This window comes from Canis aureus, chromosome 23, assembly GCF_053574225.1.
Source record: "Canis aureus isolate CA01 chromosome 23, VMU_Caureus_v.1.0, whole genome shotgun sequence".
Classification (NCBI taxonomy): domain Eukaryota; kingdom Metazoa; phylum Chordata; class Mammalia; order Carnivora; family Canidae; genus Canis; species Canis aureus.
The window spans coordinates 45,882,040-45,909,283 of record NC_135633.1 but is presented as its reverse complement, the minus strand read 5'-3'; the positions used below and the strand labels follow the sequence as shown (position 1 = coordinate 45,909,283).

At 44.2% G+C, this 27,244-nt stretch overlaps 1 protein-coding gene across 8 annotated transcripts in view; it reads right to left on the bottom strand.

Annotated features, from left to right (window-relative positions):
* LOC144295094 (uncharacterized) overlaps window positions 1–24,347 on the bottom strand; it is a 63,767-nt gene extending 39,420 nt beyond the window's left edge. For 3 of the 8 annotated variants that reach the window (XR_013362492.1, XR_013362493.1, XR_013362494.1), the window contains exons 1-2: window positions 22,992–24,347; window positions 18,334–18,452 (exon numbers count right to left, since the gene is read on the bottom strand). Coding sequence is in view for 1 of the 8 variants with exons in the window: in XM_077867516.1 (XP_077723642.1) it covers window positions 18,433–18,452; window positions 22,992–23,355 (384 nt within the window). In the remaining 7 variants the exon portion in view is untranslated. Of the gene's footprint in view, window positions 1–18,329; window positions 18,453–22,991 lie in introns of those variants that run through there. The other 5 variants (XR_013362496.1, XR_013362497.1, XR_013362498.1 and 2 more) reach the window with 3 other exon arrangements.
* Window positions 24,348–27,244: the final 2,897 nt, after the last annotated feature.

Genomic DNA, 27,244 nt, shown 5'->3' with positions numbered 1-27,244 from the left:
GTGGATGGACACAGCTCTCTACTGTCTCCCTTATTTTTTATGGTCTCTTGACTAAAATTTGGGGTCATGGCAACCTAACAGGAGTGAGACACCTGCTGCTCAGAGCTGCATAAAGCTGTGAGTACACTGCTGGTACATCCCAGGCCTGGAAGCCCCCAAAAAGGATATGCACTCCAGATAATTCAAGAACTCTGTCACTGAGGAAGTCACCCACCCCGTCCTCAAATCTGGATTCTGGACTTCAAAAATCTTATGTGACAGCACCAGGCAATCTTTCCTCTTCTGTGCCTGCCTTGCAAAGGAGTTTTCTGGGGATGTCTACTGAGGGGTCTCCAACCACAGCCAGCACAGAGGGTGCATTGCTGCCTACCTCTCGCTCCAGCACTCACCAGCTGTCTAGACTCACAGGTTACCTCAACTCACTAAGAACCGGTTTCCCCATTTTGGTTTCTCCATAAAGTGTGAGCTCCACAATGGCATGGTGTTTTACTGTTTTATTCACTGATATGTCCTGGGTGCCTAAAACAGGGCACAGCACATAGCAGTCACTTAATAAATATGTGATGAATAAAATAACCTTTAATGTGGAAGTAAGAGAATCTATCTCACAGGTTGTTCAAATATTGAATGAGATAGTGTGCAAAACATTGGCTCAGTGCCTGGAACCTAGTAAGTGCTAAATAAATGGTAGTTGTTATTATTATAATTATTATTATTATTATTATTATTATTATTATTATTCAAACCTTGTCTTTGCTCTACCAAACAGGTGCATTGTTCCACCTGACCCAGTAACTGGTAGTTCAAAGTCCATAGGGGAAGCATCTGAGTCACTCCTGTGTGCCCCCCATGGAGACACAGATAGAAGTAGTGTTTAAGAATTCATTTTTATTTTTTATTTCTTTAAGATTTTATTTATCTATTAATGAGAGAGAGAGAGCGGCAGAGACACAGGCAGAGGGAAAAACAGGCTCCACGGAAGGAGCCCGACGTGGGACTCGATCCCAGGTCTCCAGGATTAGGCCCTGCCCAAGGCGGCGCTAAACCACTGAGCCACCGGGCTGCCCTAAGAATTCATTTTTAAACGTCAGATCTCCTCCTCTTCTTCTACATCTCCTTACCTCAGTCAATGTTATGCTTTTTTGTCCAATAAGCTTTTTCTCACCCATGTGATTCCTCTCTCCTACCCTCCACTTGCTAGTCATCACCAAGTTTCTGATCTCTCTGGGGGTGTCTCCCCCAGCCACCCTCACTGAGCAGACCCGCTATACCCACACTAGGCTGGAGCCCATCTCCTGCCTCACTCCCCCTCTGCCATTCCCATGTCTGTACTTCTAGCAGATTCCTCTTCCAACCACTCTTCTCCCAAATTGCATGCTCTCTGATTCCCTGAAAAATCAAGTCCCATTGATTAGCAATGTTATTAGTGAGGCTTTCAACTTGGCCCAAAAGTATTTTTCTAGCTTCTCTTGCCATATTCCTCTCTTTACCATCACCACCATCCTCCAACATTCACAGAGTCACACTTCTCTACATTCCTTCAAAGGGATCCTTTTGTCTGAAACATCCTTTTCCTTCACCTTTGACTATGTTATTGATACTCAACTGGAAGCAAGTTTGCACCCATTTGGAACACTTGGCAGCTCTAGAGACACTTTTGGTTGTCACACAGGGGTAGAGGAAGTTCTGGCACCAAGTGGGTAGAAGCCAGGGATACTGCTGAACATCCTGTAATACCCGAGACAGCCTCTCACAACAAAGGATTAACCGGCCTCAAAGTCAATAGTGTGGAGAGATCTTGGTCATGCAGATACTGCCCATGCTTCAGGACCTACCCAATTGCCATGAAGCTTCCCTGTGAGGGTCTAAAATGGAACCCTCCCCTCTAACTTCATTGGACCTTTGGCAACACCATCAGTGCTCTCTCTCTCACCTTTCCAAAACCATAGGCCCATTCACCAGCCTTCAGTTTCTCTTCTGGCCTAGAGGAAATGTCCCAAATGTACTTATGTCAAATCACAGCCAGACAGGATCCACTATGGAAAATGGTATAGAGGTTCCCCACAAAATTAAAAATAGAACTATCATGGCACCTGAGTGGCTCAGTCGGTTAGATTTCAACTCAGGTCATGATCTCAGGGTCATGGGATTGAGTACCACATTGGGCTCTGTGCTCAGCGTGGAGTCTGCTCCCCACCCCCACCTGCCAGCTCATGCTCTCTCTTTCCTCTAAAATAAAAAAATAAATAAAATCTTAAAAAAAAAAATCTACCATAAGATCCAGCAATTTAATTTCTGGGTATTTATCCAAAGAAAATGAAAACACTAACTTGAAAATATACCTGCACCTCCATGTTCACAAAGTATTATTCACAATAGCCAAGTCATGGACACAACTCTAATAGTCCAATGACCAACAAAAGAAATTTAAAAATGTGAGATAGATAGGTATAATTCAGTCATAAAAAAGAATGGAATCTTGCCATTTTTAACATAGAGGACCTTGAGGGCATTATGCTAATTGAAATAAGTCAGACAGAGAAAGACAAATCACCTATATATGAAATCTAAATGAAACAATACAAACAAACAAAAATCTAGCTCCTAGATATAGGGAACAGATTGGTGGTTGCCAAAGGTGGGGATGGGGAGTGAGATGGTGAAGAGGATCACGAGGTACAAACTTCCACTTACAAAATAAATAAGTCATAGGGATGTAATATACAGCATAGTGAGTATAGTTAATAATACCGTTTTGCACACTTGAAGGTGGCTAAAGAGAATGGATCACTTTTTAAGTAGGCTCTACGCCCAGCACTGAGCCCAACACAGGGCTTGAACTCACAACCAGAGCTGAGATCAAGAGTCAGATGCTTAACAAACTGAGCCACCCAGGCACCTACTCTAAAGAGAGTAGCTCTTAAAAGTTCTCCTTACAAGAAAAAGTATTTTGTAATGATGTATGGTGACAGATGTTGACTAGATTAATTATGGGGATGAATTAGCAATATATGCAAATATGGAATCATTATGTTGTACACCAGCAACCAATATAATCTTTTATGTCAATCATGCCTCAGTAAAAAAAAAAAAAAAAAAAGAGGTGCCTACAGTATTTGTATTTGTTACAATGTTTTGTGAGATTATGAGGATATAAGAATAAAGCTCTGTTAACAGTTTTTTAAAAATCACAGCCAGAAAAGATAGTTTTAGACTGACATGGGTCAAAATTCATTGAAACTCCAGTTTTACCTCCCAAAGCCAGTATTTCCACTTACTATTTGATTCTGCTTCATGTTCATGGTTCACAAGTTTGTCTTTATACAAGGAAGCAACTGTCCATCCCTCAGCCCATGGGGCAAACATAACTCCTGATCAAAGCAGGTTTTTTTTTTTTTAAAGATTTTATTTATTTATTTGAGACAGAGTGAGAGATAGAATGAGTACAGAGGGAGAGGGAGAAGCAGATTCCCTGCTAAGTGAAGAAACTGACACAGAACTCAATCCCAGGACCCTAAGATTATGACCTGAACCAAAGCAGACATTTAATCAACTGAGTCACCCAGGCACCCTGCAAAGCAGGGTTTTGATAGGTGTTTAGTGAATGTTAAATGTCATTCAACAAATCTTGACTATATGGTCTGTTTCTAGCTTCTGCAGAAAAGGTTCTTCGTTGGGACGCCTGAGTAGCTCAGCGGTTGAGCATCTATCTGCCTTTGGCTTGGGGCATGATCCTGGAGTTCTGGGATCCAGTCCCGCATTGGCTTCCTGCATGGAGGCTACTTCTCCCTCTGCCTGTGTCTCTGCCTCTCTCTCTCTCTCTCTCTCTCTGTCTCTCATGAATAAATAAATAAAATCTTAAAAAGAGAGAGAGAGAGAAAAGATTCTTCCTGAGTGGCTTTGTTTTTATCTTTTCTTCGTCTAAATCAACCTGTCAGTTATATCCCCCAGGATATCACATGGGGAAGAATGAATAATTTCTCAGGTGCCTTTTCTTATTTTAAAGAAGAGAATGTAGGACAGCCAGTTCCACTCCTATTTCCGAGGTAAGGCCAACTTCAGAGTTAACACATCCACTTCCCTGACTCCCTACCTTTGCAGGACCAGATGGACAGGATATCTTTGAGAAACACCCAAAAAGTTAAAGAACAGAGTGTTTCTAAAAGAGCCCACTTATTTTTAAATTGATGCCAAGTCATAACCCGTAAAGTCTCGCCAAAAAATATGAGGTTGAAATAAGACATCCCAATAATTTCCTCTAGATGACAATAATAGGACCGTCCTCAGTAAGGTGGCTTTAGGCTTTGAGACTCTAATTCCTGGGCATGCCCTCAGCCTCCGCTCCCTTCTCGATGGCAGGTACAATCTGCTTCTCTCCTTGGAGTTGTCATGTTGGTGTTGGCATGATAGTTTGGCATCCTCCCTTGCCCCCATTCCTCCTTCTGCTACGAATCAGGGAGCAGAATGCTCTCAGGAAGCCATTAAGAGACAATTTACTTGACTACAAAACAGGCTTTTCAGAGTACATGATATTTACTGATAAGCAAATTATAAATACCATTGACCATTGAAGAATACAGGTTTCAACTGCACAGGTCTGCTTATACACGGATTTCTCACAGTCCAGTCCAGTACTGTAAATGTATCTTCTCTTCCTTATGATTTTCTTAATAACATTTTCTCTTCTCTAGCTCAGATTACAGTATATAATACATACAAGATACAAAATACATGCTTGTCAACTGGTTAGGTTTTCGGTGAGGCTTCCCATCACCAGTTAGTTATCAGTAGTTAAGTTTTAGGGGAGTCAGAAGGTATATGCAGATTTTTTTTAAGGTGTATACAGAATCTGACAGTGCAGAGATTGACTCCCCTATCGCCTACATTGTTCAAGGGCCAACTGTAGTGTCCTCAGGTTACTCGCCAGTCCTCACCCTGCGTGGGCCCACCCAGCAGGTGAGATCCTGGCCCAAGCTGCTTGCTCCTGACCTGGCTGTCTAGGCCTTGGCTTTTTAGGCTTCAACCCAGGCTTTCTCCCTGGGTTCCAAACAAAACCTCCTTCCAGACCCAAATTGGAGACCCCAAAATGACAATTCCTTGCTCTCCTGGATTCCATTCTATCTGCCCCCAAACAAGCCCCAATTCTCTCTGCCTCACTGACAGGCTGAGCGTAATGAATGATGCTATAAGTCATCCCTTTGCCTTCTCTCTAGGCCCAGGGCACTTAAACTAGGCTTCAGGTTAAGAGAATGAAGGTGTGTCCATACAACCTTAGAGAGAGAGTCTCTTGCTTGCGTCAGAGCCTAAAAACCACTCTGCTCTGGGCTCAACCGTCTCCCGGCATCTATCAATTGCTATGCTTTTTATCATTCGGTGTGATTCCAATCCTTGCTTTTAATCAGCCTGCTTTTCCCCAAACTTTTTTTCTTTATCAGACTTCTGAGTCCACCGCATTCCTCCTCACCTCGCCCTGCCCTCTCCCAGTCCATCAATTGTCTGACCTTGGCAACCCTCTTCCAGTTCATTACAAAATCATCTCCCACACCACATTTCCATAGCACATCCACAAAGTAACCTTTGTCTTGAACAGGAAGGGAAACGATTACACTGTACATAATTGGGGCAAGTCTATTCGTTGTAATCTTCCATCTCTATAGAAAAGTCGACTCTTAACTTTACATCAGTTTCTTATTGTAGGCAATCAACCCAGATATTTCGGGAGAGCAAAAGAATTTTTTTTCTTTATTTCCAGATTGATTTTCCAGTATCCAGAAAGGTGGCATAGAAAAGGCACTGGACTTAGAACCATAAGGCTTGTGTTGGATGCAAGCTCTGCCACTTACCAGCTGTGTGGCATTGGGAAAGACGCTCATATCTTCTATAGCTCAATTCTCTCTGCCTCTCTCTGCACAGTTTACCCATGTGCGAAAGGGGAAGATAACACCTACCTTGTTCACTTAACGGGGATCTGGGGGTGACTTGCGTTACCTGTGAGTACCCGGCCCTGGGCTTAATCCGTGATTAGCCCCATGGCTCTCCACGGGCAAACTCAAATGAGGAACAGCTCTGAATCTGGAGATTTCCCTTTGCCACAGAGTAGCTGAGTAATCATAAGCCAGTAATTACCTTCATCTCTCAGGGATTTCTTAACCTCTGAAATGAAAATAATGTCGCCTACCCTGCTTACCTTATGTAGGACATTTTGATCTGAAATTGCTTTGTAAACTGAGGCACACCACACAGTGTTAGAGTGATGTGTCTCCTTCTCAGGGCAGATTGAGTTGGGGAATTGTACAGATTCTCCCATCTGCCACACACCCCCCAGCTTTCTTTGGTTACTATATTCCCCGCCCCCCCCCGCCCCCCCCACTGCAGAAGATCAAACAAGATCTCTACTGGCTCCTGCCCCTGGGAAAGTAGGACAAGATTCTAGCAGCCTGGAGGCAGTTGGGCCTGAAATTAAACCCAGAGGCACTCTCAGGACTTAAAGATGCCAGATCATCAGCCTTCCATAGCTTGGGCCTAAGTGACAACTGAGCTCCTTAAAGTCTCCCAGAGAAATTTACCGAGAGTAAAGATAATTCATACCACACTGTTTTATCCAGCATTTGTAGCAAACTGTTGTAAAAATAGAAATAATGCAATATAATGCAGTATAAACATAATGTAAACTAAAGTAACGCAAATATAAAAAGGAAAACTAATCATTGACTTAAAACTTCTTTTTTTTTTTACCTCAATGATGTGTTTAACCACCCGGGGTCTTCATCAACACAGGTGTGTTCGTCTGTCACCCCCCTCCCCCCAGGCCCTGGAGCTGCTAAGATACAGCGTTTCACCCAGAAAGCTAAGGGTGAGCACAGAGTCGGCCCCATCCCCAGGAGACAAGCAACCAGGTTCAATAATAAGCCGTAACAACTGCCTTCAGGAATGTTTTCTTCTGAGCAGAAAAACAAAAAACAAAAAAGCTCCTTGTAACTCCCCAGGACTCCTCCCAGGTCCCAGACTCTGACCCGGCTCTGCGAATGTCTGAGTCCCAGCAAGTTCCGGAACCGTCTCTGGGCACGTTCTCTGAGGGAAGCAGCCCGACTTCTGCCCTCCCTTTATTTGGTCCAAATAGACCAAGCCTCAGATGTCGCTGGAAAGTGCAGGAAGGGGTGGGAGGAGGGAGGGATCATGTTTTGTTGTCTGATAACCGTGAATTTTCCTTGTTTCATCTGGCTTTCAACTTTCATCAAAACAAGTTGTTTACCAAGATTAATGTTGGGTATAATAAAGGCCCTGAATAGTTCTACCTGTGGCTCCCGACACGCCACAATGCTGTGCTCAGATTACGCTCCCCGTTTGCATCGGGGCAGCTTCAGTGGGTTATTGTGAGCTGCTTTCTGTTGATTTCAAGCTAGATGCCACAGAACCAGATTAGTGAAAACCACAGATGTTAGAAATTGCAATTTAGCCTCAAAAGATGAATGAAGAAGAAATGCTTTGATCTGTGATTCAGAGCCAGCCGAGCTGCAGTATTTACAGAAAAATATGTCTTTGGGGGAATAGAGAGAGACAGAGACAGAGAGACAGAGATCGAAACATAGAAAAGAGCTTCGGGGTATTGAAAAACATATTTCCTCAAATTACAGATGACCTAAGTGAATATGAGGGCTCAGGCAGAGAGTGCAGGGCTTTTCCTGCAATTTCATCAAGGCTGTAAGGGTTGATCCTGCGGGGATTTACACGTAGGACATCTGCTCTGATAAAACATTACAGCACCAAATGCAATTCATGTGTGTGATGCAGGGCTACAGGGAGACAAATGGCTCCATGCTGCATGGAGGTCCTGTTGCAGTTTTTTTTTCTCCCTTGCCTTGGGCCCTGATAGATGTCTTGTGGCTGCTGCAAGGCCCAGAGCCATTCCCCTCCGCTCTGTGTCCACTGCCTCCCTGCCCTTCTCCCAGTGCAGGGCACACAGCCCTTGGGGACTCTGAGGACCACGACCTCACCCCTAATTGTTTCTCCTTCTGCCCTTCCCCCCCTTTCTTGCTCCCTCTGTCTCCCAAATAAATAAATAAAATCTGAGAGAAAGAAAGAAGAAAGAAAGAAAGAAAGAAAGAAAGAAAGAAAGAAAGAAAGAAAGAAGAAAGAAAGAAAGAGAAAGAAAGAAAGAAAGAAAGAGAAAGAAAGAAAGAGCCTAGTTCTCTCCCATCCAGCTTCCTGCTTCTGCTAGTGATGAAAAAGGAATGTCGAGGTCCTTTTAGCATTTCCCTCCCTGGGGTTGAAGGATGCAGAAAAACATGGCATCAGCTAGAATGTCAAACTGTGTGTCTTTTATAATTATTCCTGCTGAGATTCACTGAGTGTTTACTGTGTGCCAGCCCCTACTTACATCCACTTATCATCTCCATTATTCAGAAGAGGAAATGAAGATTCAGAGCTATGTCAAGGTCACCCACCCAGGCAGCACTACGAGAGTGCACAGTCCCAGGTCTTGAATCTGTTACCAGTGGATTTCAACACTTGGTGTGTCTCTGCACCATTTGTGGTGCAGGTGAGTAATGCAAACAGCTGGGCCTCACCCCTGGACTCCTTGCAGCACCGCTTGGTCCAGTCCTCCAGTTTTCTCCCATTTCTCACCCTGAAAGTATTCCCTTGCCCTTCATGTAGCTTATATATTGGGTGATGTTCCTCCCAGGATGTGCCCTCTGGACTCTTGGTGTATTCCTTGAAAGGCTGCTCTAGAGAGCCTTTCATTACTGTCTGCTCCTCCTTCGCCTGAATTCCCACACCTGGGCCTCCCAGACTCCCACATCCCTCTCTCCCTCTCCTCCACCCACCCTCAAACAACTGCACTTTGATCTTGGGTCTCCTGTGCATTTTGCCTGCCCTCCTGCACTTTTACTAAAATAGATGTCATGGTTTTGTAAACACCAGTGTATACGGACACTCGTTCTGACAGTATTCTTACCTAGTTTATTTATGGGGGGGGGGGTGCTCAGCTGAGGGGAATGCGTACCAGAGTATATCTCCTTCTGCTCGTCTCCTATGCACCTAGCAGACTCCTGAGGCAACTTCTGTCTGCCGAGCGCCATGCCGGGTGCTGCCAACACGGAGCTGAATGAGACACAGCCCCTGACCTCAAGAGCTTACAGTCTAGATCCCATCTAGAGGAAGAGGAGAATACCACCTCCCCTTCTTCCCAAGTCTGTCCTTCATTCATTTGCTCACTCTGCAGATACATATCAAGTACCTGCCATTCTGCCAGGGAACTTTTAGGAACTAAGAATAGGGGCTTGGTTATCCAGGATGAAAGGGGGGGGGGGGAGATTCAGCAGAGGCTTATCCCACAATGTAGCTGTGGAAACCACTGGAAGATTTACCACCTGCCCACATGAGTCTCGATAAGACTCCCTGAGGACCTTGGAGCTGGCTCCCAAAGGATTCAACTGCTAGGTTACAAATGGAGAAGGGAAGAGCATGCAGGGAAGGACGGGGCAAAGGTAGAGAGACATGAAAGCAGGCTGTGTTTGAAGAATGCATATTGACTTCTGTGACTCTAGGTGGGGCATGTGAAGGAAAGGATAGGAAAGGAAGGTTGGCAAGGGCCAAAGCATGAAGGCCTTCCCTTTCTGCTGAGCCTGACAGCACTGCTTCTCAGCCTCCCTTCACTAATGCGGGCTGCTGTTGCTACATCCTGTATGCCTGGGGCTCTGGGGCTCTCCCCCGTCACCTCTTACCCTGTATATCACTTGTCCATTCCCGTGACCACGGCCATGGCTACCTCTCAAGGATTCTTCTGTTTATACAGCGACCTTAGTCGCCCGCTTGCCCCAGGACCTCTGTGAGTCGTCAGCCCACCACACAGACCACTAATCACTATTGCAGAAAGAACTCTCAAGGCCCAAATGCTATACAAGTATTTAATTATGGGCACACAGTTTAATTACTTAGTCCGGCTTTGTATGACTTAATTTATAAATATAATTTACAGTTCCCTCGTTTCTTTCTCAAGCCATTTAGCTCATTAATAGTGCTGACTATAAGAGCTCTTCAGTCCTATCTTGCTGGGCTCCAGGCCAGTGGTGTTCTGGGATGAGGGGGAGGGGGCAGGGATGGTGAGAGAATTCTGGCCCTACAAGAAGCATTTTTTTCACCAGTGTTGTTAAGAGTTTTCAATGCGTGGTGATAGAAGAAGAAGGAGGAGGAAGAGGAGAAGGAAGAGGAGGACTTGAACTTGTCGTTGATTTTCTTATTGTTTTTAAATTCCATAAAGCCAATATCACCCTCCCCACTGCCTATACCCAGGACAGACTATTTCCCCATGCCTCTGTTCCCGGCACAACCTTCAGTTCCACATTGAAACCAGCTCTCTACAACAACTTAGTGTTGGGGGTTGGTCCCCTTAGGCCTCCCCAAGGAGCATTTGTTCATTCAACCATTATTTTATTTAGTACCTATTTTTGTGCAAGTCATTGTTGGCAATGAAGTGAAAAGCTGGGGTAAAGTATAATATAATAATTAACAGTTAGTGCACACTCACTATGCACCAGGCTCTGTGCTAAACTTTTGCAAACATCACAATGAATTTTCAGAACAACCTGCAAACAACACTCAGGTTGTTTGAAACAACCTGGCTACACATTGACTCCATGTGGTTGCTGGGTCCCACCCTCTACAGTTTTAGGTTTCCCTGCTTTGGGGTATGACCCAACAAGCATTAGGATATTAAAGAAAACAAAATGAAAACGACTTCAGGCAATTATAATGGGCAGCTATGTTTGAGAACCACTGATTTAAGTAAATTTCCTAATATTCCACAGGACGAGCAGGGAAAGCAGGCAGGCTGGCCAGGTGGCCACTGGAGCCCTACTATGTGCTGGAATAAACACTAACCCCTTTCACTACCAAGGATACAACAGATGGTGGCATATGCCATAAAAAAGATAAAGCACTATTACAGTTCGGAGAACAATGGATGCAGGGAATTCTTCATGAGAGAGGTAACTTATGGGTTATTCTTTTAAAGAATTTGCAGATTATGCAGAAATAATCCAAAGGGTAAGGCAGGACTTCCAAGCAGAAAGAACCATATGAGCAAAAGTGCGTAGGTTAGAAAATATGGTGACTGTATAAGGAACAAGGAACAGACACTGTGCGCTGACACAGTTGAGGGAAATTAGGCAGGAAAGATAAGTCTGGGACAGGTTGTGAAGGACAATGCTTCCCAAACCATTTCAGGTTGAGGCACATGTGGAATACTGATCGTGTATGTAACATATACCAGAGTCAATGATGAGGCTGTCAGCATCAGTCTTAGTGTGTTTTCACTGCTATAACAAAATACCACAGACTGGTGGCTAACAGACAACAGAAATTGGTTTCTCACAGTTCTGGAGGCTGGGAAGTCCAAGGTCAGGGCTCCGGTGAGATCCTGTTTCCTCATAAATGGCCATTTTCTCACTGTAACCTCACATGGCTGAAGGAGCCTGAGATCTCTCTAGTGCCTCTTTTGTAGGGGCACTAATCCCATTCATGAGGGCTCTACCCTCATGACCTAATCATTTCTTACAGGCCCCACCTCCAAATACCGTGACACTAGGAAACAGGTTTCAACACATGAATGTTGGTGGGACACAATCCTCAGTCCATAGCACCAACTCAACGTATTTGGCACATCCACTGGGGAGCTTTGGGATAAGGCCTTGATATGACCCAAGAAGTTTAAACTTTACTCTATGGCTAATGGGAAGATGATGAAGATTTTATACTGGAGTGGAGAGGCATAGGGAGCCATGTCTTAAATACAAACCTAGGCATTTTTACGCTGACTTCCTAAAACCAAAGCCTTGACTCAAATTTTCTACTGAGCACTACTAATAAAATACTTTTGTGATTTATCATTAGCTACATAGGTAGTGTTTTTCCTTCTGTTGAAGGGTTTTTTGGCTCTTCAATAAGAGGAGTTATGTCACACTCCTTTGTTGTTGTGTTGTTGTTGTTGTTGTTTTTGCTAATTCCAGTGTCTAGCACAGAGCTTAGCACACAGGAGGTGTACAATTAGAAACCACCTTTGAATCACTCATTTAAAAGCCATTCTACATGTAGCCATTGACTCCAGGGTCAAGGAACAAAAAATGGTGTGAATAGGTGCACATTAGAAAGGGAAAGAGAGGGGTACCTGGGTGGCTCAGTTGGTTGAGCATCTGCCTTCAGCTCAGGTCATGATCTCTGGGTTCTGAGATGGAGCCCCCTGTAGGGTTTCCCCACTCAGAAAAGAATCTGCTTCTCTCTCTCTCTCTCTGCCCATACCCTGACTCAGTATTCTCTCATTCTGTCTCAAATAAATACATAAAATCTTTTAAAAAAAAGAGAGAGAGAAAGAAAAAGGGAAAGGAAGGATGGAAGGGAGGAAGGGAGGAAGGGAAGGAAAGAGAAGAGAAAGAGAAAGAGAAAGAGAAAGAGAAAGAAAGAGAAAGAGAAAGAGAAAGAGAAAGAGAAAGAGAAAGAGAAAGAGAAAGAAAGAGAAAGAGAAAGAGAATGGATGTCAGAGCCAGAGGGCCATGAGTATAGCCATGATGTCTGTACAGCATGGAGGCTGGGGCAGACAGAACTACTTTCCAGGGGTAGTTTCCCTCCCCTAGCCTCCACTTGTCTTGCGCAATGGGAACAATAAAAGCCACCTAGCAGGAGTGTTGTGAAATAAACATAAGCAGTGCATGCAAAGACCTGGTGTGCTGCTGGCACTCAGAAATGTCCACTGGCCCCAATTTCCTTGACCACATTTAATTTTCCAGTGCTTCAAATCAAATAATGAGGATCACATTAGTGGTTCAAATTTGTATGAATCATGTTGTCCTTCCAAATATCCATTCTATTGGATATGTGGTGGGGGCAGGGCAGCTGGCACAGAGAAGTCTGAAGCTTCTGCTATTTATTACCTTTAGTTAGCTAGGTGGGAATCATCATACCTACTGTTTATTGAGAACTGACGATGTTTCAGGTCCAATACAAAGCTTTTTCTGTATGTTATCTCATTTCATTTCATTTCCATCTTTGCAATAAGCCTAAACAGGGGTTGCCTGGCAGCTGAGAATAGTTTGTACATTTTTAAAAGTTTGTTAAAAAAAAAAAAAAAAGACCCAGGAAAGAATAAGCAACAAAGACTTCATGTGTAAAAAAAAAAAAAAAAAAGACTACATGTGGTGCAAAGTCTAAAATATTTACTATCTGGTCCTTTAGAGAACAAGTTTGCCCATCACTGGCCTATAAGATAGGTACCATCACTATGGCCACTTTATAGATGAGCAAACCAAGTGAAGTAATTACCCAAGATCACACATATAGTAGTAAGTGGCAAGTCTTGGTCCAGGTCTAATTCTATTGCAGGTCTTAAAACCAGCTTTATTGATTTAAACTAAATTTTAAAAACATAGCCGTTCCCTTTAACCTAAACATGAACTTGACCCATCCATAGCTTTTCCTCAAGGATCTCTGATATGCCTTCTCAGTTGCCTACATCCCTAAACATGCTCCATCTTGCCTTTTCTTGTGTTTTTTGTCTTTTAAGGGGCTGAAACTTGTATCAGTTTCCTCTCTCATACTCCCCACAGGGTTGCCAAAGGGCCAAGGACTGTGAGCAGAGTTACAGTTCTCCATGGTAGAGCCTGAAGAGAAAGAAAGAAAGAAAGAAAGAAAGAAAGAAAGAAAGAAAGAAAGAAAGAAAGAGAGAGAGAGAGAAAGAGAGAAAGAGAGACAGAGAGAAGGAAGGAAGGAAGGAAGGAAGGAAGGAAGGAAGGAAGGAAGGAAAGAAAGAAAAAAGAAAGAAAGAAAGAAAGAAAGAAAGAAAGAAAGAAAGAAAGAAAGAAAGAAAGAAAGAAGGAAGGAAAGAAGGAAAGAAAGAAGGAAAGAAAGAAAGAAAGAAAGAAAAAGAAAGAAAGAAAGAAAGAAAGAAAGAAAGGAAGGAAGGAAGAAAGAAAGAAAGAAAGAAAGAAAGAAAGGCAATTTCTTGTCCTCAGGGAGTCTGGATTCCAGCTTGGGGGGGTTGGGGGGGTGTAGACAACTAGGGTTTCCTTCCAAAGGAAAACCAGAGGTTTCCACATAAGCACAAATCTGAACAGCCTTGTTGTCACTCTGTCTGGGTTTTGGGGGGAAAGACACCTAGAAACCACACTGCTCCAAGCTCCAGCAGCTCACCAGCTGAGAAGAGCAGCTGCTCCTGTTTCATCTATTCCATATTCAGCAGGGGGATTAGTTTAAGGTTCTGACCCTGAGAGAATCATGCCTACAGTAAGCGCTCTGTTATCCTGTCCAGCTGGGGAGCGAGGTGCCCTTCTTTGTCAAATGTGCTGGTTCATGGAGAGTTAGCTGCCGTGTATGCCATCAGCAGGCGACGCTATTCAAAGGCTCAGAACGCATAAAATACACTTTGTACTAAAACTATCCAGAACATCGTTCCATCTTCCATAGATGTTTCAGCAGGCATGGTGCCTTGGGGACATTGTCAAAAAAAGAAGAGTGTACAGGAAATGAAATCCACATTTATTGAGTCCTATGCTACTAACAGTGAGCTGAAGCCTTAAATAAATATGCCATTTAATCCTGATGGTTGTCCAATGTTTATCTCCACTTTGCAGAAAAAAACATTGAGGCCTGAGGTGGGTTCACTCATTCATACACTATTTAAATGCCTTCTTTTGACCTCAGCACTGGGACTAGCTGTCCCTGCCCTCACAAAGCTTCTATTCTCATAAGGGGGCCTCAACTGAACAACCGCAAGCAATTAATCAATGATGGGGGGGCCATAAGTCACAGAGAACAGGTGAGGATATTCTGGAAACTTATCACAGAGGGAGCTGACACCATCTGAGGATCCAAGACTTCCCTAAGGAAGTAAAACTGAAGCTGAGATCCAAGGCGTTGATCAGGGGAGGGATACAATGGAATATTACTCAGCCATCAAAAGATGAAACCTTACATTTGCAACAATGTGGAAAGAACTAGAGGATATTATCCTTATTTATTATGCTAAGCAAAATAAGTCGATCAGAAAAAGACAATTCTATGATTTCACTCCTATGTGGAATTTAAGAAAAAAAACAGAGGACCATAGGGGAAGGGAGGGGAAAATAAAATAAGATAAAATCAGAGGATAACCATAAGAAACTCTTAACTCTAGGAAACAAAACGTGGGTCGCTGGAGGAGAGGTGGATGGGGGTTGGGGTGACTGGGTGAGGGGCATTAAGGAGGGCATTCATTACATTACATCTAATGAGCACTGGGTGTTATATGCAATGATGAATCACTGAACTCTACCTCTGAAACTAATAATACTTATCTGCTAATTAGTTGAATTTAAATAAAATAAAACTTTTTTTTTTTTTTAAAAAGGAGAGGGGCAAGTGAGCACTCCTAGCACATGGAGCCCCATGGCCATTCCAAGAACTGAATACATGCTGGGCAGCTAGGGCAGAGAGTGAGGAGCGGAGACTACCACAAGGTGAAGCTGGCAAGATTAGTACAGTCTAGAGCCACCAGGCCCTCCTCAGAAGCCAAGCAAAGATGTTGGACTTTATTCCAGGAAGTCACAGACAATGCAAGCCAAGGAGAGATATGGTATTCCTGCAGAAGATCAAACTCTTAGAAGTAAGTAGCAAGCAAGAGTTGAAGTGCAAATTCAGCTCTAAAGTCCATGTTTTTTCCTTTGTCCCCAGCACATTTTTTTAATTAAAAAAAGAAATTAAAAAGCCTGCAGGTATGATCAAGTGATAGGATCTTTCAGTTGACAGAAAGGAAGTCTGATATTAGAAGGAAAGCCCTGGTTTAGGAGACAGAAATCTTGGGTTCAGTTCTGTGCAGCCCATTCCTAGTCAGATGGCATGGCTGCCTTTTAACCACAGACTTCACCTCTAAAAGGGAGAGTTAGACTATGTGTTTCACGAGTTATCCCATGTAAAACAAAGCCACTTAGAACCCACAGTAAGTGCTCAGTAAGTCTTAGCTGTTGTGTCTATCTGCCTCTTTGAGCTTTAATATTTTATGACTCAGCATAAATTCTGGAACTCTGACCTGAACTTTCTCAAATCCCTCCCTGCCCAGGCACAAACATCAGTCTTGGTCATTTCTAGAGTAAGTGGTAAAATTCTTCTTCTGACATGATCCTAGAATTCTCCAGTAACACTTAGGAATTCTTGTCTTCCTGGGTTTTATAACTCACTTAAATGTTTGCGTAAGTGATTCGCCCCTCTTACAGGATTTACCCACATAACCCACAGGCAGAAATTTAATTATGATTCTGACTTGCTGTTATAATACTGGCAGAGCTTTCACGGGTTAAGTGATAATTAAGATTTAAATTCCCCTGGGGTCAGGCAACTTTTAAAGAGATCTTCTCCTTCTCCCATCCCATATTGTAGCAAAGGTAATTTGGCCTTTGAAATACAGGATGATACTAAACAAGAAATTATTTTGCACCCATTCTACCTGCTTTCATTTGGTTCCTTGATTTAGTGACAATACATTTCACATGCATGTTGTGTCCCTACAGCCTACTTATAAAGGTTGGGAGGAGCTAGGAGGACTATTCTTGGAGATTATAGCAAATATTTAGTCCTTGCCACTTCTTTTATGACTATCCTTCCCCCATCACTTAGCAAGTTTTTGAGTCCACTCCTTTCTCTGCCCAGCTGGTATGTGCCTTCTTTGGGAATGCAAACTCATTTTAATATTAGTCTCAGCAAGGCATAATTAGGAACGCAAATCTGCTGCAAGAAAACAATACAATTCATTCGAAAGCCAAGATTCAATGACTTTTGCATTATCTGTTGTTGGGTTTCTTTTTACATCCTCATCACTCCCCAGTCCAGTAATTGAAAGCTATCTGTATATTTAAGTAGGCTGCTGAAATTGGCCTGTTAATATACTTTCCCAGGCAAACTTGGTTGTTTTGCAAGAATAGAAACAGGATAGTTCACCTCTCTTTTGCAAACTTAATAGAGGAGGAGGAGGAGGTTCCTTCTAGATTCTTCCTGTGACAGATGCAAGAATAGAACTCACTATACACTGGAGCTGAGTCACACACCAAGGGGAAGGGTATTTTTTATACTGGGTACTATTTCCTATTTTCCATAATAATCTTTTCTCAAGCTTTATCCTCATGCTTAGTTATCTGCCCTCTCCTTCAGCAGATTCATTTTGTCTCGAGACCAGTTTGCCTTACCCTTTTGTCCACACTGCAAGGCCAAAACAAAAAATAACCACTCACCCCTGAATTGCCAACTTTTTGCCGTTAGATGCCTTCATACTCTACAAAAGTAATTATGTCAAATGCTCTTTTCTATAACTACTTGTGTATTTCCGTGGGCATGTGCAAATGTGTAGATTACCAAAACCTAAAATCAAAAAAGAGTTTATAACACATCAGAGTCAGAGAGTCACGCCCTGCCTGGGCATTATTTCTGACAGAGGACCTTTGGCCCACTTCTCATTATACAAGGCCATTGTGGTAAGAAGGTTAACAAAATCCTGCATTGATTTCATTCCTGTCTTTCCAGCCTCCTCTGACACCACTCCCTTGCTGCATTCTCTGTGCTCCAGCCATATTAGCATAATCAATGCCTTGAAATTCATGTTCCTTGCCTCTTCCAGACCTTCACACATACTTTCACTCTACCTGGCATCGTCTTCTACCTTATCACCCAACTATTTATTCCTTATTCCTCAGGTCTCAAGTTAATTGTCACTTCCTGCGAAACTTGGCTGTGGACCTGGATCTACGTACAGTTGTATAGATTTTAACTCTTTCTTCAGGCAAGAGTATCCTGGGCCCTGGGGGATGGGGAAAAGTGGAAGTGGGCTTTAAGGGATCATCCAAAGATCTCCAATATCCCCATCTATGGCACTTCCAAACAAACTGATCCCCCAGACTCCAAACTGCTAATATCCTCCCTTTGCCATTTTATACAAAACCTTAATAATTTTAAATTCTAAATTCCTCATGCACAAGGTCTATTTTACTTTTAAACTGCTACAAAGCCTAGAACTGGAGTAAATATATAAGAAATACCCAATAAATATCATTAATTAATTACCTATTGACATACCCTTGGAATGACTCCCACATGAATCGTTTAGCAACATGGTGAAATGCCCACAAGATTGTAAACTGCATAAGGAGAGAGACTTTGTCTATCATTATCAGCATTTTGCCAAGTCCCGACATAATGCCTGACACACCATGAGCATTCAAATATTTATAGAGTAAATGTGTGAATGAATGTTGATATAAAGGTGATAGTGAACACAGGTCTTGTCCAGAGAGAACTTCTAGACAGTGAGAAGAGACTTACACTTATATTCTCCTCTCTTCTCCCCAACCCTTGTCTTCACTGAACATTATTTACACTTCTTTCTTGATTTCTTCTTAGAGATATCTTGAAATGGAGTTGTCACTGTTTTCTGGGATGGCCTGTAAGGAAAAAGGATAATCTTAGCAAAAACACATAAACAGGAATCTTCCTTTGAACAGCTTCAGAAAATACCACTCAGTGATGAGTGAGATGACTAATTTACTCCACCAGGCTTCACAGAGGTAGAGTTAAAAAAAAAAAAATCTTTTCAGGGGCACCTGGGTGGTTCAGTTGGTTGAGTGTCTGACTCTTGGTTTAGCTCAGGTCACAATCTTGGGGTCCTGGGATTGAGCCCTGCACTCAGAAGGGGGTCTGCTTCCCTCCGTCTCCCTCACTCTCTGCCTCTCCTCCACAAGCTCATGCCCTTTCTCTCTGTGTCTCTAAAATAAAATAATTTTTAAAGAAACAAACATCCTTTCAGCATACGGCCTTTTTTCATGACATACAACCAATGACAAGCATTACAAATCATAAGAGCAAAATCTGCAATTTAACATAAGCCAACCATAGTTCATTCTGTGTTGAGTATTTGAGATAAAAAGTAACAATGAACAAGACTGGAATTGAGAGAGAGAGAACCTCAACAACTCTCAAACCACATGGTAATTGCTATGTCAGAGGGATGGACGGAGTGGTCAGGGAATAATGAAGATGGAGCAATGAATTCTGTCTCAGGGCACGGAGGGAAACTCCACAGAGGAAGTGGTCATGGAACTCGTCCTTTAGGATGGCAGGATTTTGCAGGTAAAAGAAGTGAGATGAGCATTCCAAGTGCAGAGAACAGCATGAAAGCATCGAGCATGCAGTGTGTTCATGATTAAGGCAGCTTGGCTAAGACAGCTTTCCAACAATTTTAGCACCAAAGGGTTTCATTCGCCCGTAATGAAAATGGTTGTAGCTTTAGCATTCACCGATTGAGAAAGCACATCACAGCAAAATCTACAACACGTTTAGTAAAGCTCTTGAACAAGTGTGTGTTTTATCAATCACGACAGCATCTATATGCAGTCATAAAAAAGTAGCACGTGATGGCAGACCTAGACTTCACATCTACCTTCTCTTCCTCTGGCAGTCCCACTGAAACTATGATGGAGGACTGTTGCCAAAGCAGAATATATGACCTTACTAGAAAAACCTCCTGCTGTGATTTTCAGAGCTTAAGAGAGATGACCAGAGTTTTCGGTAGCTCTTTGACAACCCCTACACACAAGTAGTAATGCAGGGTGAGGGCCGGGTGGGGTGGGGGATAGGTAGCAGAGCTGTGGAAGGGGGACAGAAGTACAGAAGGAATGGCAACTCTGTCCAGGAGGGAAATATAGTCTTCCCAAGTGCTCTATTGCCAAAGTAAAGTCATCCTCCTTTGCAAATGCAGGGGTCCCTCACTGCCTTCTGGAAGGAATCCTGCTTACAAAGCGCCCAGAGGCAGTCCTTTAATCCAAAGATCTCCATAGCTGCATAAAAATCATATTCATCAGCCTAACCCTCTCCCACAAAGATAACCTGGGAATTCTCAACAGACATTGGAAGAAAACCCACTAACCCCAGAGAAAACAGAAGTAATCCAGGGAATAGAAAAGAGCTTTTAAAAAAAAATTTTTTTTAAACAAGAATCCTCAAAAAGTCAAGGTTTTACATATATTAAACAAGAGCAAGGTGCTATATAAAAAGGAGTAATCTGCCAAAACCAGAGAATAGTTCTTAGAAATTAAAAATGACAAGAAATTCAATAAGTGGCCTGGAATAATATACTAAATACAGCATGCGAGAAACTGGTTACTCAGAAAACAAAGACAAAGAGGGTTCTCAAAATGTGTATCGATGAAATAAAAAATATGCAAAATAAGGGAAAAAATCAGAAATGAGGAGAAAGGGGAGTATGAGCAAGCACTGAGGTGATGTTCATTTCCTAATCTTTCATAATAAAGAGTCAATAATTGGGGATCCCTGGGTGGCTCAGTGGTTTAGCACCTGCCTTTGGCCCAGGGCGTGATCCTGGAGACCCGGGATCGAGTCCCACATCAGGCTCCTGGCATGGAGCCTGCTTCTCCCTCTGCCTGTGTCTCTGCCACCCCCACCCCTTCTGTGTGTGTGTGTCTATCATGAATGAATAAAAAAAATAAAAAATAAAAAAGAGTCAATAATTCCCTACTGCTGATAATAACAAGAACAAGAGGCTTAAATAAATGATTTAAGGTCATATAACCATATGACCTTAAACTAAAAATACAGCCTGCCAGGATGCCTGGGTGGCTCAGCAGTTAAGCATCTGACTCGGGTTGTGATCCTGGGGTCCTGGGATCAAGTTCCACATTGGGCTCCCTGCAGGGAGCTTGCTTCTCCCTCTGCCTGTGTCTCTGCCTCTCTCTCTCTCTCTCTCTTTTTGTCTCTCATGAATAAATAAATAAAATCTTTAAAAAAAATACAGCCTATTGATCACAATTGCCTCTAGCACATGAGACAGAAGAGTTCCTTTTGTGAACTCGCGTTATCTTTGTAAAAAGAAAAAATTACTACCTAGGGCTATATTACTTCTACTATTTTTCACAAAAGTATCCTTAAAAACAAGAATGCATTGGTTAAACTGGGATACCACTCCCATCTCCTCTAAGTATATTCTCTGCCAACGTGGAGGTCCTTTGAAACAAAAGGTAGCCCCAGAAGGAATAGCATATTCCATTTATTTACTCATTTGATCATTCAACACACATGAAGTGAATGCCTGCTATTTTTCAGGGGCTGTTCTGGGTCTCCAGACAAAGCAGGGAATAAGCAAGAAAAATTCTTGCCCTCCCAGCACTTACATTCTTCCTTTAGCGCAATAATGCCAGGGTTATTATTGTAAAATTAATAAGTTTAATGTCATTTTAACAGAAGAAAGTGTTTCTGAGATGAGAACAGGCTATGTTATCTTCAGAATAAAACAAACAAAAAAACCAAACACTTCACAAGCATGAGGTGCATTTACCAAGTGGAACCCACTGCACCCCCACCCCATGCCCCAATTCTACTCCAAAAAGAGATCTTCTCAAGAGAGGGTGAGATGGGCCACCAGATGTGAAGAATTTCAAGAGGAGAGCTTTGGGAAGAGAACAAGATGAGGGAGGTCAAGTCAGAGAATGAGGGAAAGCAAAGTAGCTTAGTATGATGCTTGAGAGCAAGTTAGCCCCAACATCCATGCTGCTCAGGGATGCTCAATGGAATCTTGAGTAAAAGAAATGTGTGTTCCTCCCTCAGAGTTTGCTGAGGTTTATTTCCAGAGAAGACTGACATGAGGACCCTCAAACACAAGCATGATCTCTGAACCAGAGGCTAGTTTGTAGGTTAACAGAGAGAAGACCAATACCCCAAGCTTAAGAGCACATCACTAACAGGACAGTTCCCTGATCTTTCCATCGCTGGGTCTCCTGAGACCTATCCTTCTCCATTTACAACATGACCACAAAAGAAGGGCACCTCCTCCATAAGGTAATATTTATAGCTCCTACCAGCAGATGGGAAGGGAGTAGAGGGGATGGTCATACAAGAAACTAGATTCAATATAGGCAAAATTAAGAAATTCCATTTTTCTCTGAAAACCCAGAAAGAAGAGTGAGTTAAGTTTTGTGAACTTACAACATATGCTTAAGGCACATTAGTTATTCAGGCTATAGATTTCTGGATGTACATATGGTTTTTCTGATCTTCTGAAATAATTCCATAGGACCCAGGAGTACACAAGTTGGAAACACTGGGGCTAGTATAAAGGGTGCTTGTTGGGGGTGGGGAGTGAGAAATGGGGCCAGGGAGGCAGATTTTGCAAAATACTTCTTGTGCCATACCAAAAATTCAGAGGAGGGCCAAGAGATGTAAAAGAAGAAAAGAGTAAGGGAAAAGAAGGTTTCTAAGGAAGGGAGTGATATAATCAGATCTGGGTCTTGGAAAGATGATTCTGGCAGTATCTGAATAGTGAATTTGAAGAGAGATTTGCAGATGGGAAGCACAGCTAGGAGGCTACTGTATTATTCAGACAAGAGGTGCCCTAAACTAAGGCAATGACTGTGGGGAAAGGTCACTTCTCGAACACTACTTCACATCTCTCTTACCCCGTCCTTTACTCTTACCACTGCTGTGGTCACCATTTCTACACAGACTTCAGCCAGCCCCAGGCAAGTGCCAGCTGAGAGTGTATCTCCCCTGGCCACAGGCCTGGTACCCCATGCTTCCCAACCAGAGTCTTCCTCAACGCCGCTGGGTAAAGCCCCCAGGAAAGTACTCTGTGGTCTTCCGTGCACACACACCCCAGAAATAGGAGAACATTAATGCCCATGAAGCCCTGTTGAATGATGGTGGACAGGAGTCTCCCTCAAGGACAGTTCTGTCTTCATGAGGCTCCTCAAAAGATCTTGCCGGATCAAGGATTCGAGGCAGTGGCTTGAGCTGGCTCCTGCCCCTTGGGTCACTCCCAAATACACCGCTGCACGTTGGCCTTGCCTCTGGCGTCGTGTTTGGTGAGACCCAGGCTAAGGCAGGTAGTTGCGGCACCTGATGGCTCGAGCGACCTCGAGCTCCAGGAAAGGAGAGAGACGGCTGAAGAGCGCAAACTGAGGAAAGGGCCTCACCTAGAAACTGCAGGAATTTCACACTGTGGATGCCGCCTGCTAAAGGAGCTCCATCGCAGCCACGCCTGGCTTCAGCTTTCCTGGAGAACAGCAGGGCGGCCTGGGGCTCGGCGGCGGGCAGGCCAGGCCGGGCCGGGCCGGGCCGGGCCGGGCAGCGCTCCCAAGGCGGTTGAGGGGCAGGGAGCGTGCGCCGCCGGGGTCTGGTTCTGGGCACGCAGCCCTCCGGGTCGGTCCCCACGGGAGCCCGCCTCGTCTCGCTCTCGGCTTGCGCCTCCGGGTGGATGCTGATGGCCCCCGGGGAAGGACAGCTCACCGCTGTTCCGGGCCTCGTAGCCCACAGAGCGTGCACCGCCCCTTTGCTCATCACGCCCAGCTCCTCCCGCGCCGCATACCGGAGCTGGGAGCCCGGGGGTCGCCTTCCTCCGTGTCCTCACACTCGTCCGCGGCAGTCTCGATGTCGCTGCCGGTGGACGCAAAAATGGCGGCGCCGCTCGCCTCCAGCTGTTTGCAGACGCGGACGCCGTCGCCAGCCGTCGCTGTCCGCCGCGTGCACGTGGACCCGAGTCCCGCAGGCACTTCAGGCAGCGGTGGCGGGCGGCGCGGGCGGCGCGGGCGGCGCTGTGCGGGGCGGATCCCTTCGGCGTTGGGCTGGCGAGCGTCTTCCCCCTCACAGAGGATCCTTGGCACCAGGTCGAAGCCCTTCCAGAGAAGCATCGAAGAGCAGCGCCAGCGGCCCGTGCCCTGGGCCCGCGTTCCGAGTTCGGTTTCTTCAGGTTGGTCCGTTTGGCCGGAGAGGCTCCTCGGAGACGGCCGCAGCCCCCTCATGGGTGACGGAGCTGGCGTGTGTTGGGCGGTCTGACGTGGCTGTGTGCGTTGCCAACACGCACCTACAAGCGCACGCCGGCCTGCGCAGAGCCCTCTGCCCGTTCTCGTTCTCACGGGGCGACAATCTGGCTGTGGCGTGTGTGTGAGCACCTGGCTCCACAGAGCTCCGACTTCCTTAAGACTGTTGGCCTTCTTCTTTCATTTCCATGTTGTCCTGACCTCTTTCCTCCCCCTCACTCCATTCCCTTTTGCCCTTCATGTCTTTCCTTTTTACTCACATCACACAATCCATATTCATTTTCTGAGGTAAAATTCTAACTGAGCCACATTTTCATAGAGATGACAAAGAAGTACATTTTTGTTAAAGACAAGAAAGCAAGAGTAAAGATGATCCATCATTTCGCAGGGTGATTCGCTAGCACCTTCCGATTATTTTGCTTTTGCTAAGGGCTGCTACCTAGGTCCTTGAGGACGGCAACCACAACTTGGCTTGCTTCTGCCCCCACTGGGTATGGAGGAGGTCTCTGCACAGGTGGCATGTGGAGGCAGCCTGGACCCTCCTTCCTCAGAGGCCTGGGCAGTATTGCCTTGGAGTGGGGGAGGGGGCTGCAGCAGCGGAACATCTTCCTCTTAGTGAGCCCAGTTGCAATGAGACACTATTTCACATTGTAAAGCCACAGTCACAAAAATATGAATATGGATCCATGACCATCCAGCAAATGCTTCTTGAGCAATACTTCCTCATTCTGCCTACTTAAACTCATTGGAGGACGATCGCAGACATATTTGGTCATGCAGAGAACCCAGACCCCAGGACTCAGAGTAAAACAAATGAAAGTAGAGGCCAGTGTCCTCCAAGTGTAATTCCCTGTGCCCCCACACATGGTGACGAAACTCCACCACCGCTCCAACCCAGCCCCCACTGCAGCCCACCCCTTCCTCTCGCCTATCTAGTTTACAGACATCCAGTCCCTTTCGTATAATCTACAGAGCACACGCCAAAAGAAATTACTATGTTAAGAACCATACTTCAAAAAAAAAAATCCTGTCTTTGAAGCAACCTCTACTTTTTCATTTCCTTCTATGTCAGACACCACCTCTGAGATCTGCCCCTTTTCATTGATGTCAGCAGGAACTGACCTCTTGTCGAGCTATCCTGGATCCCTTCTGTCAGTTCGCCTTTGACCAGAAATACCTCTATAAGCAAAGAGGGAATGAGAGCATTTATCTCTTTTAAAAAATTCCATGTTCTGTGTTCAAGGTCAGTTTCCCAAAGATCTACTAGGGGAGCTGGAGGGGGGTATTGGGACAACCTGCCAATGGAGTCGGGTAGAAAGTAGCCAGATGAAATGCCACTTTTTCACATGCGAACAGTGGCAGAGGGATTTGTTTATGCCTTGTCATGACTAGACACCCCAAATACCATCAAGCCTGCATCAGCAATTAGGTCTGGGTTTTGTCATTGTCAGTCCCTCTGGTATTCAGAAGAGATGCTGGCTCAGGAGGGCCAGCAGAGTTTAATTTCCAAATGCATCTGAAATCCTTTAAGCCTTTTGTTGGAGCTGTTGCAAAATCAGAGTGGCTATAAGCCTTTTTTTTTTTTTCCCTCCAGTGGTTACATCATAGTCACCAAGACGAGCACAACTGACTCTTTCTCCAGAGAAACGTTGGCATTCGTGGTCCAAAGGTTAAGCATGCTGGGGCTTGGCTGGTTGAATTGCATTTTATTTGAGAGCACAAGTGAGTGCAGGCTGAGCTCAGCAGCCCGCTGGGGAGTGGGAAGCAATTGCTGGTTGTTCTTTCTCCAGGGAAGGCAGGCAGCATATGGTGTGCTGCCTGTGACACAAACGGTTAATTTCCACCAGCTTTTCTGTGGTTTCAGCAACTCTCTGCATTAGAAGGGACAGGTTCTTTACAATTCCTTCCAATGTCTCTCCAAGTTACTTTCCAAGTCTCTGCTTTTGTTCTGCTGATTCTCTTTCAGTGGCTTTGTTTTGCTGGGGAGGTAAACACTTGGCTTGGGATTGAGGGGGGATTTAGCTGCTGTGGGTTCCTTGCTGTCTTTACCCAGGGTCTCTGGAACAATTTTTCAAATCTTAGGATAATCTTAAATGTTACATACTCTGTATGTATATGCAAACAGTGCACCGTGTGTGTGTGCACACGCATGCCCACTCACCCCCTTCCAAGTAATGTTCACCAATGATTGTAGAACTATATTGGCCCATATGGAAAAAAGATCAGCTGGAGCAAGGACAAAATACTTGGTGATGGTGGTGGTGGTGCATGAGTGCTTGTGTGTGTGTGTGTGTGTGAGAGAGAGAGACAGAGAGACAGAGAGACAGAGAGACTAATAGCTGTCATTTCTTGAGAAATGTGTACACATTGGATGTACTGCTAAGTACTTTACCTGAGTTCTTTCATTTGCTTCCAAACCTTGTTATCCTCATTTTACAGATGAGCAAATTGAGGCCTAACTTACTCTAGATGTGAACCCAAATCCAAGCCAGATTTTTCTGACACAAAAATTATGCCTGGTCATAGTGTTCTAATGCTGATCAATAGCATACACTCTCTTCTCATTTTCTCAGAATTCTGCTTTGTTAGTTTTTGTTTGTTTGTTTGTTTGTTTTTTTAATTTTCTTAGAGAAAGAAAGGGTGCAGGTGTATGTGAGTGGGGAGGAGGTGTTGAGAGGGAGAGGCAGAGGGAGATGGAGAGAGAATTTCAAGCAGACTCCCCACTGAGCATAGAGCCCAACATGGGGCTCAATCTCATGACCCTGAGATCATCATATGAATGAAACCAAGTATTGGATGCTCAACCAATGGAGCCACCCAGACGCCCCAGAATGCTGTTTTTTAAGAAGATAACTGTCATTGCTTCTGCATGGTAATAAGTCCTGAGAACAATGGTAATGTTAATAGCTATGCTGATTGGTACCTTGATGCATCAGACACAACACTTGGAGCTTTATACTCAGTATCTCACTTAATGCTCATAGAAACTTGCGTGTATGTAAATAATAATACACATTATTCCTACTTTACTGATGAACGAACAGAGGTAAGATATTATGAGTAAGGAACTTACCCTAGGTCACACAACCAGTAAGTGGCAAATTGGAATGCAAACCCAAATCGGCTGATTCTGAAGTCCTACGACTTCCCAGAGCCTGTTCCATGTTTTCTTGTTTTCTTAGGGTAATAGACCAGGAGGAGCATAGTTGCTTGATGATTTTCCAACTTATCACTGTGCGTGCCAGTACCTCATTTCTAATATATATACAGATTCATGCATCTGACACACAGCATCAGGAAATTTGGAAAGATAAATGCTTCAGAAAATGAGAAACATGCGTTTACTGAACTTGTGCTGTAGACCAGACAAAATGCTGGGTTCTAGGAATATGAACATTCAAAGGAACCCA